The 14,330-nt window shown below is 41.7% G+C and overlaps 1 protein-coding gene across 1 annotated transcript in view; it reads right to left on the reverse strand.

Annotated features, from left to right (window-relative positions):
• Positions 1–7,372: 7,372 nt before the first annotated feature.
• The window catches only part of LOC119426017 (trafficking protein particle complex subunit 9), a 505,336-nt gene continuing 498,378 nt past the window's right edge, over positions 7,373–14,330 (reverse strand). The window contains exons 8-9 of the mRNA XM_037693579.1: positions 11,119–11,342; positions 7,373–8,305 (exon numbers count right to left, since the gene is read on the reverse strand). Of these exons, the coding sequence (XP_037549507.1) occupies positions 8,126–8,305; positions 11,119–11,342 (404 nt within the window). The 3' untranslated portion in view covers positions 7,373–8,125. The remainder of the gene's footprint in view (positions 8,306–11,118; positions 11,343–14,330) is intronic.

Here is a 14,330-nt window from a genome sequence, read left to right on the forward strand (position 1 = left end):
TCTGGATTCTGTCTCATCAGTTCTGCCACAGATGTGGGCACTCCCTTCAGGACTGCCTCTCTAAATAATTCAGTTAAATTAGAGGGTGTTCCTTTAGGATTTACTGTTGTGTGTCTCATCCACTTTTCAGTCAAAAGGGTAATATAATCTTTGGGATGGACTTGAGGTTCCCGCTCAAACTTGGGGATAGCTGTGGGAGTGGATAATGGGTACTGGTCTCTGATTGCATGTCCTAACTCTGTTATTACTTGACTCAGTGGGACCTCGTTGCCCAGTTTACTGGTGCGTGCTACTGTTTCCAATTCTCTGGCCACCAGGGGCATCACACACCATTCCAGGATTGCTCTAAAGTCTCCTAGGGCCAGGGACATTCCACTAGTGAGACCACTTAGTTCGGAAAGCCACAATCTGCCTCCTGTAGAGATGCTTGGGAGTTTGTCAACCAGAGCATCTCTGTCTCCCACTGGGAAGGGCACATATTTCTGGCGACCCCCGGATGATTGTAGTAACGGAAACATGTACTCAGCCTCATCGAGTTTTTTATCTAATCCTCTTGTTGTCATTGTGTGGATTCTACCAGAGGGATGGGCTGTTTGTGAGGACTCAACTTCTCGTAAATGGCCTAATGTGGTTCTTAGTTTGTCAATTTCGTGATTTATTTCCTTCTCTGTTATCAATCGGAAATTCTCCTGCTCTTCCTGTTTGGGTATCAAATGTCCTCTAGCGGTCATTGATACTCTGACAGGTTGTTTTCCTTGTGTATCCTGCAGCTCTTGCTCTAATCTCTCCATTCTGCACTCACATTGTTCAATCATTTTTTTTTGCTGTGAGCCACATTTTTTTCTAAAGTTTCTTTTATACGTTCTTCTATTTTATTCGCCTCTTCGTTCTTTCCTGAGCCCATGCTGTAATTTAGGCTGGACTGACTGCCTCCCCCTGTTCCTTTTTGTTTATGAGTGGAAGAGGTGCAAAAACCTTTGTTTTGAGCCATGGAGGTACTGAACAGGTCAGGCTTTTCTGGCTGTTCCTCCAGCAGTCACATGATGGTGCTGCTGCTTGTCTAAATGGGTTGGTCTTGATATTTTCTAAAACCAGCATCCCCTGTGTTAGTTTGATGGATGGGTACAGCCCCCTGGGGGGGTTTCCTCCTTGTTAGCAGAGGTCCCTCCCTTTGAGGCTGTCTGTTCCGGCCCCGGAGACAGGGGCAGAGACAACTTCACTTGCTGTGTGGCTGCTCTACCCCTCACTTCCGGTGTTGCCTGCTCTATCTTTTGCCATGACATGAATAATTTTTCACACTTTCTCAACTGTTTCTCCACTTCTTGTTCTTTCTGCGTATTGTTTGTTACTTCCTGTCTCAGCGTTCGCAGTTGTTTTAGTAAAAAAAAAATCCTCCTAAAGGTTTGTATGGACTCAGTGGGGCTTCCTGTTTTATTACTGCCTGAGTCATCTTCTCTTTTTATTTTTTCTGATTTTTTCTTTGTCCAGTCATCATGGTCCATCAGGTATGTTACTTGTTTGTCAATCTGAGTTTCAAGAGGGAGCCAGGGACCCTGAAGTGTCAATGTCTGTGTCAAATTGAATTGTGTGAAAAAAGGGGCAGATATAATAAGATTTTTTTCTTCTTCTGCTGCCTTTCATTTTAAATCTCTTGTATTTTTTATATTGTTGTGAAATTGTTTTGTATTTTTTAAAATGAATAAACTTTATACCATACCATACCAAATTCACCATTCATTTTGTCATGTTTTGTCTGTATAACGTTATGTTTTACACAAAATGACTCGATTTCTCACTCGGTAGTGAGAAAACTCAAGCTCGCTCGGTGGCGAAGAAATTAAACAACCAAAATCACACTGCAAAGAGCTTCTCCTCAAACACACACACTCTTGCTTCGTAGCTCTTTCACTCAGTAACTCTTTCTTATCCGATCTCGTTTTGGACAGCTTTCAGTTTGTTTCTCACAAAAAATGCACCTTTCTTCAATAATCTTCAGAATCTGTCATCACCATTTAAGTTTATGTGACAGTTCAAAAAATGCACTTCAATAATCATCGGAACCTGTCATCACCATTTAAGTATCTCTGACAGTTCTCACACGTGTGGTCAACTCTTGTTCTTATTTGTGGGCAGTCACGTTCCACAGGAAAACTCAATCCAACCTGGCTACCTTCCCCCGCATCCAGGAAGAAGCTTGGGGCGCCATTCCCTACTGACAGAAGTCCCAGACTTTGTTGACTCACACAGGGGTCCCAGACTCCTGGCCAGGTCCCTGACTTGCCTCTTTTAATCACAACTTGTATTTTCTAATCTATGCACAAGCTTACAACCGATATATTACTTTAAAAAAAATTACACTCTATCTCTACTGACAAAAACATTTTACAACATGATCACTCAGTGCAATGCCACAGAGAGGATAAATATAGTTCCTCTTACCTGTTTGCTAGCCTGTGGAACTGCACTGAACAACCATGTTGATGTCCACTTCTCTGGTTACCAATCGTCCTTCTCTAGTATCCCGGGTTTCGGCACCAAAATTGTCGAGGAAAATTAACACAACAACTCAGACTTTTCAGCCTATTCACCTATTCCTCTCAGTGGTTCAGAGATAAAGACACAATAATCAGTCAGAGAGATTCAAGTTAAAAAGTATTACCAACATTTATTAAAGCTTTCAGCTGAAAGGAGATGCTCTTACCTCAAACCAACAGAGACACAGCAAAAACCCAAGACACGTCTGACTGGAGCTTCAGCATCTCCTGTATTTAAACACAAAAGCTCCACCCAGAGATGTGTCACACATTCATAAGATCTTTGTCTAAACTAGTTCAAACTGATGTCTTCATTTCCTGGAAGTCCTTTGATGGAGTTGTTTTATTATTTTTTTCTGCCGTTCCAGTTTACTTGGTAATCTTGTCATCGGGTGGGACACACACACCAGCAGCTCCCCGTTAGTTCATGTCCCGTACACAAAAAACTTAAATACATTCTCTGACTTAGTTCACTCTGTACTTGTTGATACCAAAAGGCAAGCAGATCCAAAAGCCAAGCAGATACAGATAAAGGACAAGATACAGTTGTGATACATCGAGCAATACAGCACAGCAGATAAGAGCGTCTTTACAACTTGATAAACTGGCGAGCGAGCAACACAGAGGTGTCTCCATCTCCTCCACCTGTGCGTGTTTTCTGCCGAGGGAGGAGGAAACAGTGCAGGCTGCTGTGTGTAGAGTTGGAGGTAACCAGGAAAACCAGGAGTGGAGTTATAATGGCTTCAGTATTTTCCTATTAATCAAGTGGAATGGATTTGTTCACGAAGAAAGAGAAACTGTGCAGACAGAACTAATGTTTCATAGTAAAAGTGGTGGGGTCCAAATGAAATTTTTTTTGAATATGTGGGGGCGGACATGTCCCCTTCACAAATAATGGTTGCGACGCCTATGGATCAGTGAAATGTTGGACTTCCTGAGATTTAATTTTAACCCAGGTGTCGTCAACATACCTGAACCAATGACTTGGTGGTGTCCCTGAAAAGGACGTCAAGGCTCTCTTTTCTACCTCCTCCATGTACAGGTTGGCCACAATAGGAGAAACTGGAGACCCCATAGCACACCCATGTTTCCGCCTATAATATTGCTCCCCATATGTGAAGTAGGTTGACTGCAGGCACAGTTTCAAGAGTTGACAGTTGTTCTGTGGAAAGCGTGGTCCTGCTGCTCAGAGTGGTGTCTGATTTTAATCTTAAACTGACCACCTCTACAGCATCATCAACAGGAATGCACGTAAAGAGTGATGTGACATCAAAAGAGACCATTGTTTCATCAGTCTCCATGATGACATTCCTCACCTTATCCATAAAGTCCATGGTGTTCTGTATGTGGTGTTCTGAACTGCCAACTAAAGGGATGAGTACAGACACCAGATATTTTGAAACATTGTAAGTGACCGAGTTAATCATGCTAACAATTGGTCTTAAAGGTGTTTGTGAAATTTAGGTAAACCATACAGACTAGCTGTGGCCTCCCCTGGGTACAGTCTGTGGTACAGAATACGGTCAATAGCCTTGTCTTGCTTCAAATGTTTCAGCACTCCTCAACTTCAACTTCTAACCACTTCCTGTAATTTCATTGTGCTTCGGTAAAATGACACTAAAACTGATTCTGATTCCTGAATCTCTTTTCAGGATCGTGGTTAAGTCACTAAGGAGTGTCATAACTTTCTCATAATATTTTTTCTGGTTCAAAATCACTGTGCACCTTCCATTGTCTGCTGGGAGGATGGTGATGTTCTGGTCCTTGTTGAGAGTGGTGAGTGCATCCCTCTCCTCTCTACTGATGTTGGAAGGTGGTGGTTCAGCATTGCTGAGGCAGGCTGAAACTTTGATCTTGAGTTGTTCTGCTTCACCCTCTTTAATTTTGTTGTTGCGGATGGCTGATTCTGTGGCTGTGATCATCTCCACCAGAGGAATTCTTCTTGGTACAACTGCAAAGTTCAGTCCCCTGGCAAGAATCTCAGTCTCCGGCTGGGTGAACTGTCCGTCAGACAAAATCTTCATCCACTTTTCTGTCTCCCTGGCATGTGTAGTGAACTTGACCTGATGTCAAATCTTGACCTTAGGATCATATGGTCAAAAACTGTCATTTCATTGATTTGCATCCAGAAATACAGGTTGATCCATCCTGAGACTTTCTTTCTTGAATTAATCAAGTGGAAAAAGACAATTCTCTATGATCATTACTATTTTACAAATGTTTTGATAATCAAAGTGTTTTGGTTCAAACAATGTCTACATGTTGAAGTGAACTAATCATTTTTATTTACTTAAACAGTAGTAATGATTCTTTATCCTCAATTCAAAGTGAAATCAAGTTAGAGTACGTTACAGAGTAATGATTCAATTTCTTGATCGTCTGCTTTGAAGTGAGCAAATTTGTAAGTGTGTCAAAGTTCGAGTTTCGGTCAACTGAAAGTTTACTGAAAAGAAATGTCATGTTTAACTTTTACAGCAAGATACTTGGTGAGAGGCTCCACGAAGTCTGGGTTTTTCCATGATATCTTTCTGTCTGTTCTTAAACAATCTGAATCTTTTCCTTGACTTTTAATAACACCTTACATCACAAACCACACCTCTGCTTTGGTCCATCGACCAATCAAAAAGCTCTCAAATGAACCGGAAGTAGAGCTCTTTAAAATGTTGGCACTTCCTAGTTCAAGCAGAGTTTTTGGAATTCAGAATGCAGAGAGTTTGGGAGTTCCAGAATGCAGAACGCTGGCATTCAGGATGCTGCTGAATTAGAATCAAGCTGAACCAGAGACGATTTTGGGAATTATAACTTCTGTTTGGATAACCTCACACGACTCTCGAGGTCTTTAGCTGTTCTTACGGAGACGCTGAACAGTGGCTCGAAGTGGGACTTCACGCCGGAACTGATCTATCTTCAGAAAAGGTAAAAGTCGACCTTCACCAAAAGTGTACTGTTGGGACAAGCTGATTTCCGAAGGAGCGTGCATGTTCTGGTTAAAACAGACAAATTCCCTCACACATCTCTCTGTAGACAAACTTCACTTTCCATCTTCAAACTCTCCTATCTGCTAGCAAATTAATCCAGATGTTTTCAGAAATGTCTGTGGTGAAGCAACAGAAAATCATGGCCGTATGGTTTTCCTGGTTGTAAAGCTGATTGATTATGTTGTTATTTTCATATTCTGCCAAATTAATGTAAACGTTTGATGTTAAACTTTGATTCTGTAAATAAATGACCACATTCATTTTGATGGGTCAAAGATAAATAACGTCTCACGTCCACATTTTTGTTAAATTCAATGCACGACATCATTCAGTCCAGAAAAATGAAAGAACTTGTTTAATGTATGAATATATCTCAGGATATGTCATACTACACATGTGACTGTCTACCGGTGTGTTGTCTTCCATTGGATATGTTATTGGAATTGGGATTAAAGTACCATATTAATGTGCACTGTCCTTTTAAGTAACTCAATAAATGTAATTAAACTAAAGCTAGGAGCTTGTAAAACTTCCTTTAACAGTGGTTGTTTTGTCTGTCATTCTGTTACATGATTGTGTATGCATTTTGGACCACTCTTCCTTTTCATCAGTACTTCAGCTGAATGAGGTTTTTGGTCAGCTCTCTGAAGGTCCCACAGCATTTCAGTCAGGTTGCGGTTCTGGACTTTAACTCAACTGTTGCAGGACTTTGATTCTGTTCTTTTTGACCCATTTTGCCATAAATTAGCTGCTTTTGGGATCATAGTTTTATTTTATCGTGACCCTGTTTAGTCCAATCTTCAGTTACTGGACAGATGTCCTCCCATTTGGTCTACACGAGTTCACGGTTCACTCAGTAACTGAAAAGAGCCCAAACCATCAGTCCTCCACTATGTTGACAGCTGGTAGGGGGTGTTTGAGCTGTGGTTTTCACCAAACATGTTGCTATGCATTCTGGGTAAACATCTGTATTTTGGTCTCATGTCCAAAGGACATTAGTAGCAGGTCATAGACTACTAACTCACCCAGCCTAGAGTCACAAAGCCCCCAGTGTTTACCAAAGTTAAATATTTTTATTGTTCTCCTTTTTGAAGGACCACACTTGAGCTGAGAGCACTTCTCATGAGTCTTTTCTCCATCCCAGATGCTACTGCAGATGAAGAGGAAGAAACTGATTAAATATCATCTTCAGCTCTATTCTGGCACTGTTCACGCCATTGCCTATTCTCTCCCCTACAGCGGTGCACCAACCACACACCACCACAACGTTGTTCCAGAGATGTGCTGCCATGTTGGTTTTAGACAGAAGAGGTTTTCTCCTGCAGTCTCTTAACAAGCCACACATGTTCAGCCTTTTCTGACTGTTCTCATGTGTAACCTGCTGACTGAGGCCTGTACAAGATAGAGCTCTTGGGTTAATTTTTATTGTAAATTTTCTAAGCATTCTGACCTCACTAGGACTCCTGAGAAGATTGTCTTAAAAGGGTTTTGAACTTGATTAATTTCTCAAAGAAGTGCCCCAAGATGATTTTTCCATTGTGTATGAATGCTTAAAAAAATGAAATCAACTGATTTTAAATCTTGACCTTTATATTTAATAAATATATTTTATAAAATAGAATAAAAATTTGTTTTTTGTGACATACATTTCTTGACTTTTTGAAGCTGTATTAAAAAAACTTGCAACACAAATGAAAATCTCTGAAGTTACTCATCCCTCAGTTTGAAAGCAGCATAGTTTCAAGTTCTTTTTTCACAGTAAAGACACACTAGGTGAATTTCTAACCTACTGCAAGCTTGTTACCAAAATCTTATGTTGATTAGCAAAATATGTGCAGATTAAATAATGGACAAACTGACTGAAGTTTTAGCATTTATTCACAGAAATCATCAACATCAGATGCAGATCAGATAAAGACGATGAAATGAATCAACATTTCAGTGAGCTGGGACTGAGATGAGCTCAAAACAAAAAGTTACTGAATATTTAGATGTCTTAGAGTTTTGAAGAATGAAAACAAAGTGAAACATACAAATAATTGTAACTGGTTACATTAGAAAGTAGAGCAGAAAAAAAGCATGTAATTTGGATGCAGTTAAACTGGAAGTGATCATTTTCTACAGAAGCTGCTTTTATTGCCAGCAGGTAACTAACCAGCTGCTGGATAAATACAGAGCGCTGCAAAAGTATTCACCCCTCTTGGTAATAGTTCTGCCTTATTGGCTTCCTCCTTTAATTAGACAAGTCTCAAATATTTTTGGTAAATTGATGTTTTTAAACAAATTAAAAATGCAAATAAATTCCATGTTGTAAGGTAAAAAAGATAGAAAGAACAATGAGAAGGATGACTACTTCTGCAAGGCATTGTGTTAACTTTAAGAAACATGTCAGTCCAGTTCAGGTCACTAACAATTAGATAGCTTACGTTGTCACATTCAAAATGGCAGACGAATGACTGGGAAATGGTTTTCTGTCAAATGTGAATTCATAACTCTGATTTTATCCAACGATGTTCAGGCAAAAAGCACTGCAGCTGCACAGAAGCAGGTCCCTTCAGTCATATTTACATATAACTCAGTTCTTTTAAAGAACGTTGATGAATCCTGTCGTCGTTAGGCCCCAGCCTGCAGCGGGGTATCCAGGGCTCTAATGTGCACACTGGGCAGAGTAAACCAGGCTAAAGGAAGCTCTCGTTGGGTACTGTCATCTTGGAACTTGATATTCAGGAAGTAATCGCCCGTGTAGAGAAGAATAAGGGCTCCCTTGCAGACAGAATTTTCTTTGGGTTGAACCTGGAGACAGGAGACAGTATGTTAGCAGTGGGAGGTCAACAGCTGAGTGGGTCTGTCGATTCTGATTAAAAAATGGTGAGAACAGCCCTGAAATAAAGTTGTTCTCACCATTTCTGATTTATTTACACTCTTTCATCTGCTTATTATACTCCAAGCTCTTTGTTCTAGCAGCAGCTGTCTATTTTTAATCGCCCGCGGCTTGTTCAACACTCAAAAAGCAGTTTTTAAACATATAAAGGCTCAGTTGTAGGATCCCCTCTTTGTTACAACTTTAATCTGAGAATATCGACACCGTTCAAGGCTCGCAAATGTGTATTTTCCCAGTTTAGTCTGGGTTTTTTTCTATAGTGAACTATAGGTGTTTGAGGGTTGACTTTTAAAATGTTTCACTATGCTCAGCTTTTTAAAATTTATTTAATAAAATGGACATAAAACACAATAAAAACACAAGCCATGCCAGCTTTAAAGGGTACCAAATGTGTCAAGACATTTTTAGCAATTATTTTGTTAATGTAGGAAGGAGGTCTTACTTAACACAATATTCATGCTCAATAATCCAGATAAAAAAATCCAACAAAATTAAGTCAGGTCATCTGGATGATTTTTTTTTTTTTTAAATGTTTCATCCTTCATCCAAAGGACTTAATCAGTCCAAGCAGTCGCAACAAACTCAGTCCCACAAGCAGCACACTCACATAGTGGACCAAGCAGTTTTATGGTGATAAGATGGTTTCTGGAGACTGCCCTCTCCACCATTGAATCCTCTGAGGCAGCCATAGCCAAAGCGGTTCAAAACATCAAAGTTCATGCTCAATAATCCAGGTAGAAAATCCAACAAAGTTAAGTCAGATCCTCTGGATATTTTTTTTTCTTGTTGTTGAAATGTTTTGTCCTTCATCATGAACATTGATGTTTTGAACCACTTTGGCTATGGATGCCTCAGAGGAGTCGATGGGGCAGGCCCCAGAAACCATCTTATCACCATAAAACTGGTTGGCCCACTATGTGAGTAAGACACTTATGGGACTGAGTTTGTTGTGGCTGCTTGGACTGATGAAGTCCTTTGGATGAAGGACAAAATGTTTCAAGAAAGAAAAAGAAACCGTCCAGATGACCTGACTGAACTTTGTTGGGTTGTTAACACAATGTTAAAACTTCTGTCACCTCCACTGAGGCATAAACTAAACATTGGTCGGTCCGTCCATTCGTCCATCCATCATCTTCCATTTGATCCAAAGTCAGGTCTCAGGGGCAGCAGCTTGAGCAGGGAGGTCCAGACATCTAAATGGTAAATGGACTGTACTTATATAGCACCCTTCTATCTAATCAAGATACTTAAAGTGCTTTACACTATAATCGGTGTCTCATTTATCCATCCATACAGCACTCTACTAGATCTCTACAAAGCTAATTGAACAAATCATTCTAAAGAGACTAATCGGTGTTTTTTTTAGATCACATTCATACACTGATGGGACAGACATCAGAGGCAATGCAGGTTCAGTCTTGCCCAGGGACACTTAGGCATGTGACTGCTGGTGGATTTGAACTCCCAACTCTCGCATTAGAGGACAACTGCTCTAACCACTCAGCCACAGCCGCCTCTTCCAGCTGTTCTGGGAGGACTCCAAGGTGTTCCCTGGCTAGCCGAGAGATGTAGCCTCTCCAGCGTGACCTGAGTCTTCTCCGGGGTCTCCTCCTAGTCGGACATGCCCGAAGCACCTCCCAAGGGAGGTGCCCAGGAAGCATCCTTACCAGATGCCCGAACTACTTCAACTGGCTCCTTTCTATGTGGAGGAGCAGTGGTTCTACTCTATGAGTCTCTCCTGATAACTGAACTTCTCACCCTGTCTCTAAGGGAGAGTCCAGCTACCCTGTGGAGGAAACTCATTTCAACCTCCTGTATCGGTGATCTCATTCTTTCTGTCACTACCAACAGTTCATGACCAGAGCTGAGGGTAGAAACTTAGACCGACTGGTAAACAGAGAGCTTTGCCTTACAGCTCAGCTCTCTCACCACAACAGACCGGCACAGAGTCCTCAATACTGAAGATGCTGCACCAATCCATCTGTCAATATCACGCTCCATTCTTCCCTCACTTGTGAACAAAACTCCGAGATACTTGAACTCCTCCAATTGAGGCAGAACCTCACCCTCGACCCAAAAAGAACAATCCACTCTTTTGCATTTGAGGACCATGGCCTCAGATTTGAAGGTGCTGATTCTCATCCCAGCCACTTCACACTCGGCTGCGAAATGCTCCAGTGAGAGCTGATGATCACGGCATGATGATGCCAACAGAACCACATCATCTGCAAAGAGCAGAGATGGAATCCTGTGGCCACCGAATCCAAATCTCTTCGCTCGCTGGCTGCACCGAGAAACTCTGTCCATAAAAGTTATGAACAGAATCAGTGACAACGAATGGGCAGCCCTGGAGGAGTCCAACTCCCACCCTGAAGGGGTCTGACTTACTGACAGCAAAGTGAACCAAATTCTCACACTGTTTGTATATGAACTGAACAGCCTGTAACAACGGGCCCCCAATCCCATACTCATGGAGCACTCACACAGTGTACCCCGAGGAACATGGTCTAATGCCTTGTTCAAGTCCACAAAACACATGTGGACTGGATGGGGAAACTCCTGACCCCTCCAGGACCCTAGCAATGTACCTGTATTCAAGCATGTTAGTATATTTCTGTGACTTGTTAAAATGTCTGTGACACCAAACCCTTTGGATGCATAATGTGGGGACATTTCTCAGGTCTGTTTTCTAGAGACTAAGATCTATGTTTCAGCTTCAACTGACCATTTCGATGAAGAAGGTGTTAGAGCCAACGAAGGTGACTGCTTCCTCCAGGTCGTAGTTCTGGACTCCGTTCTGGTAGTCCTGATATGGCATCACCGTGAGAGCCAGTGGGCCCACTGCATTCTTGCTCAGGTTGGTCAGTTTGATCTCCAGTGTCACAGCGTCACCCACTTTACAGTCAGCTAGGACATCACTGTCACATGGTTTCCCATCTACCAACACATCTGGAAACAGAAAAATAAGAAAAGTTACGACTGACAGAAGAAATGAAACTGAAGACAAGAATAAATGCCTTTAAAACCAACACACCCATCCATAATATTTAGATGCAGCCAATCAGGAAACTGTTTGACTTCAGTTCAGTTCCACTCGTGTGGCTGCTGGCTCCTGATGGGGCCCGCTTGGCTCCAGTGCAGAGAAACACACAATGATTTGTTTGAACTGTGCGTATGCTCCCAGTGAGCTGACAACACTTAACCCACACAGGAGGAGCTCAGCAGAGCCTGTCGAGATCACCAAGGTCACAGCTTCTCTTAGAGCCACGTCGACACGAACACAAGCAAAGATGTTCCAACCCGAGTGTCGGATGCTTTCTAGTATCGCGCCTGCAGCTGAGATCAGCATGATGAGTCAGAGGCCGAACAAAGAGACGAGCTGATCTGCTGCTGCACATGATGAGGACGGAGGCTGACGGACAAACCTACAGGACACCCCTCAACACCCCCACTCGGTTATCTGAAGCACTGAACAAGGAAGGAAGGAAGGATGGATGAAAGAATGAACAAAAGAAAGACGAAAAGAGAGAAAGGTAAGAAAGGTAGAGAACAAAGAAAGAAATGAAAGAAGGAATGAAGCCTGCCCTGCTTATCTCTCGCTTTCCTTCTATTTAATATTTTCTTCTTCCCTCCCTTCGTTCCTTCAACATATGTGAACAGTCCATTTCCATCCATCCCCAGATCTAGGTTTCCCCTCATTAAATGAACGTTCAGCATTTGTTTCCTTCTAACCCGTTGAAAACACTGATGTAAACTTCTGCACGAGAGCGATAACTTTCAACAGCAGCCTGTGTATGACAGCACGTGACAGAGATGTTTGTAGAGCTGGTGTGTGATGATGGAGTCATGATGTGCTCTGAGCTGGCTGCTGCAACTTGCTCTCAACTCCCATCACTTCCTCAGAAGATAAACTTTGCAGCTCAATCACTCCAAGTGTTTCAACAATCACTCTGCACCGTTTGTGGAAGTGACTACTATAAAAGTGCATTAATCTAAATGTGCTTTGTTGTTCAGAACTGAACCTTTTGTCCTGAGTGAACATACAGCTGTTCAGGTGTCCCACAGAACATTTGATTAAAGAGCATACATTTATTTTACAGGCTGAAGTGTAGAAATGTGACTTTATCACCAAGTTGTTACAAGAACATAGGATGAGAAACATCTTGCAACAGAACACTGACTTCATTCAGGTCAGGTCTCCTTTAAAGATGTGTCTGAGCTCATTTTGAACAGATTTCTTCCTGGAACAGGAGTTCACAACATAAATAACGTGTTAACAGCAGGGAATGATCCAAAAATGCTGCCTGCTAAACCGTCATCACACACACTGACTGAGTGCAGAAATACTCTGATCCCAAAGCCTTCTGCTTCCATTCACACCTTCTGAAACATGTTTTTTTTGTCTAACCATAACACATCCACACTGTCAGCAATGTGCAAATGGAAACATCACATTATTAATTTAGCTGCATGCTCTAAAAGTGTCTACGTGAAGGACTACCATTTCTGGAAGGAATGTGAGCCACTGCTTCATACCAGAGTTTCAAATGAAGATTACTGTATGATGAAAATGTTGAGTTGTGGGCATTTAGGTCAAACCTTGGAAATGTTGTTACACATAATCTCATGTAGTAAGATCTTGCAAAGTATTTGAGCTTCAACATATGTGTTAAGACTTAGTTTCAGCTACACCCCACCAAGATTTAGCTCAGTGTCAGTACAGTGAACCCTCGCTATCACACGGTTCACCTTTCACGGTCTCGCTGCTTCACAGATTTGCATCATGCATTGTGTTCTGCATTCTGATTGGTTAACAGTCTCTCCAGTACAGTAGTTATTTGTAAAAAACGTTTATACAGTACTTTATTTGTTAAACAAATGCTTGGGCCTGTAAAAAGGTTTTGTTCTTTGGTTTGAATGTATTATGGAGTATTTCATTGTATAATAATTGTAAAAAAAATTAAGGTTACTACTTCACAGATTTCACCTATCACGGGCTCTATTTGGAACGTAACCCCAGTGAAAAATGAGGGTTCACTGTAAAACTAAGAGGTATAACCATTATTTCCTGATGCATGCTCAATAATCCAGGTAGAAAAATCGAAAAAAGTTAAATCTGGTCTTCTGGACATTCAAACAACAAAACAAAGTAAAACAAAAAAAAAAATGTAGAAACGTTTCATCTTTCATCCGAGAGACTTCCTCAGTCTGAGGTGCTGTATTCAGCTCAGTCTCTTAAATAGCACCTTCTCAGAGTGGATCAACCAGTTTTGCTGCTGACAACCAGAACCAGCTGATCACATGCTCAAGAAGGACCATCAGCATTACAATGAATCATTAGCACACTGATGGCTGTTTACTGTTCACAGAGGGCTGAGTGATACTAGCAATCACAGCATTGTAAGAGGGGGACAGTTGAACCCGGAGGCTCCGCCCCTGTTTAATGATGGACGGTTTCTTTTCACAAAGATGGCCTCCTTTACTCCTCTCTCAAACCATCGTTCCTCTCTGTCCAGGATGTGAACATCTTCATCCCTGAAAGAGTGACCGCTGGTCTGGAGATGAGTGTAGACCTCAGAGTCCTGGCCTGATGATGTTGATCTTCTGTGCTGGTCCATCCTGCCATTGGCCAAAAGGAGGACCATCAGCTTAGCGACCGATCGTTAGTGATGGCTGTTTACTATTCACAGAGGGTTGAGTGATACTAACAATAACAGCATTGTAAGAGGGGGACAGCTGGACACGGAGGCTCCACCTCTGTTTAACAATGGCCAGGTTCTGAGTTTGTTGCAGCTCCTCAGACTGAAGAAGTCTTTTGGATAAAAGACTAAACGTTTCAACAAAGAAGAATCCATCCAGAGGACCTGACCTCAAACCTTGTTTGATGTAACTAGCTGGATTATTGTGCCTGCATCAGGACATGTGCTTTCTAGTTTT

The sequence above is a fragment of the Nematolebias whitei genome, chromosome 19 (genome assembly GCF_014905685.2).
Source record: "Nematolebias whitei isolate Nwh7 chromosome 19, NemWhi1, whole genome shotgun sequence".
Lineage (NCBI taxonomy): Eukaryota > Metazoa > Chordata > Actinopteri > Cyprinodontiformes > Rivulidae > Nematolebias > Nematolebias whitei.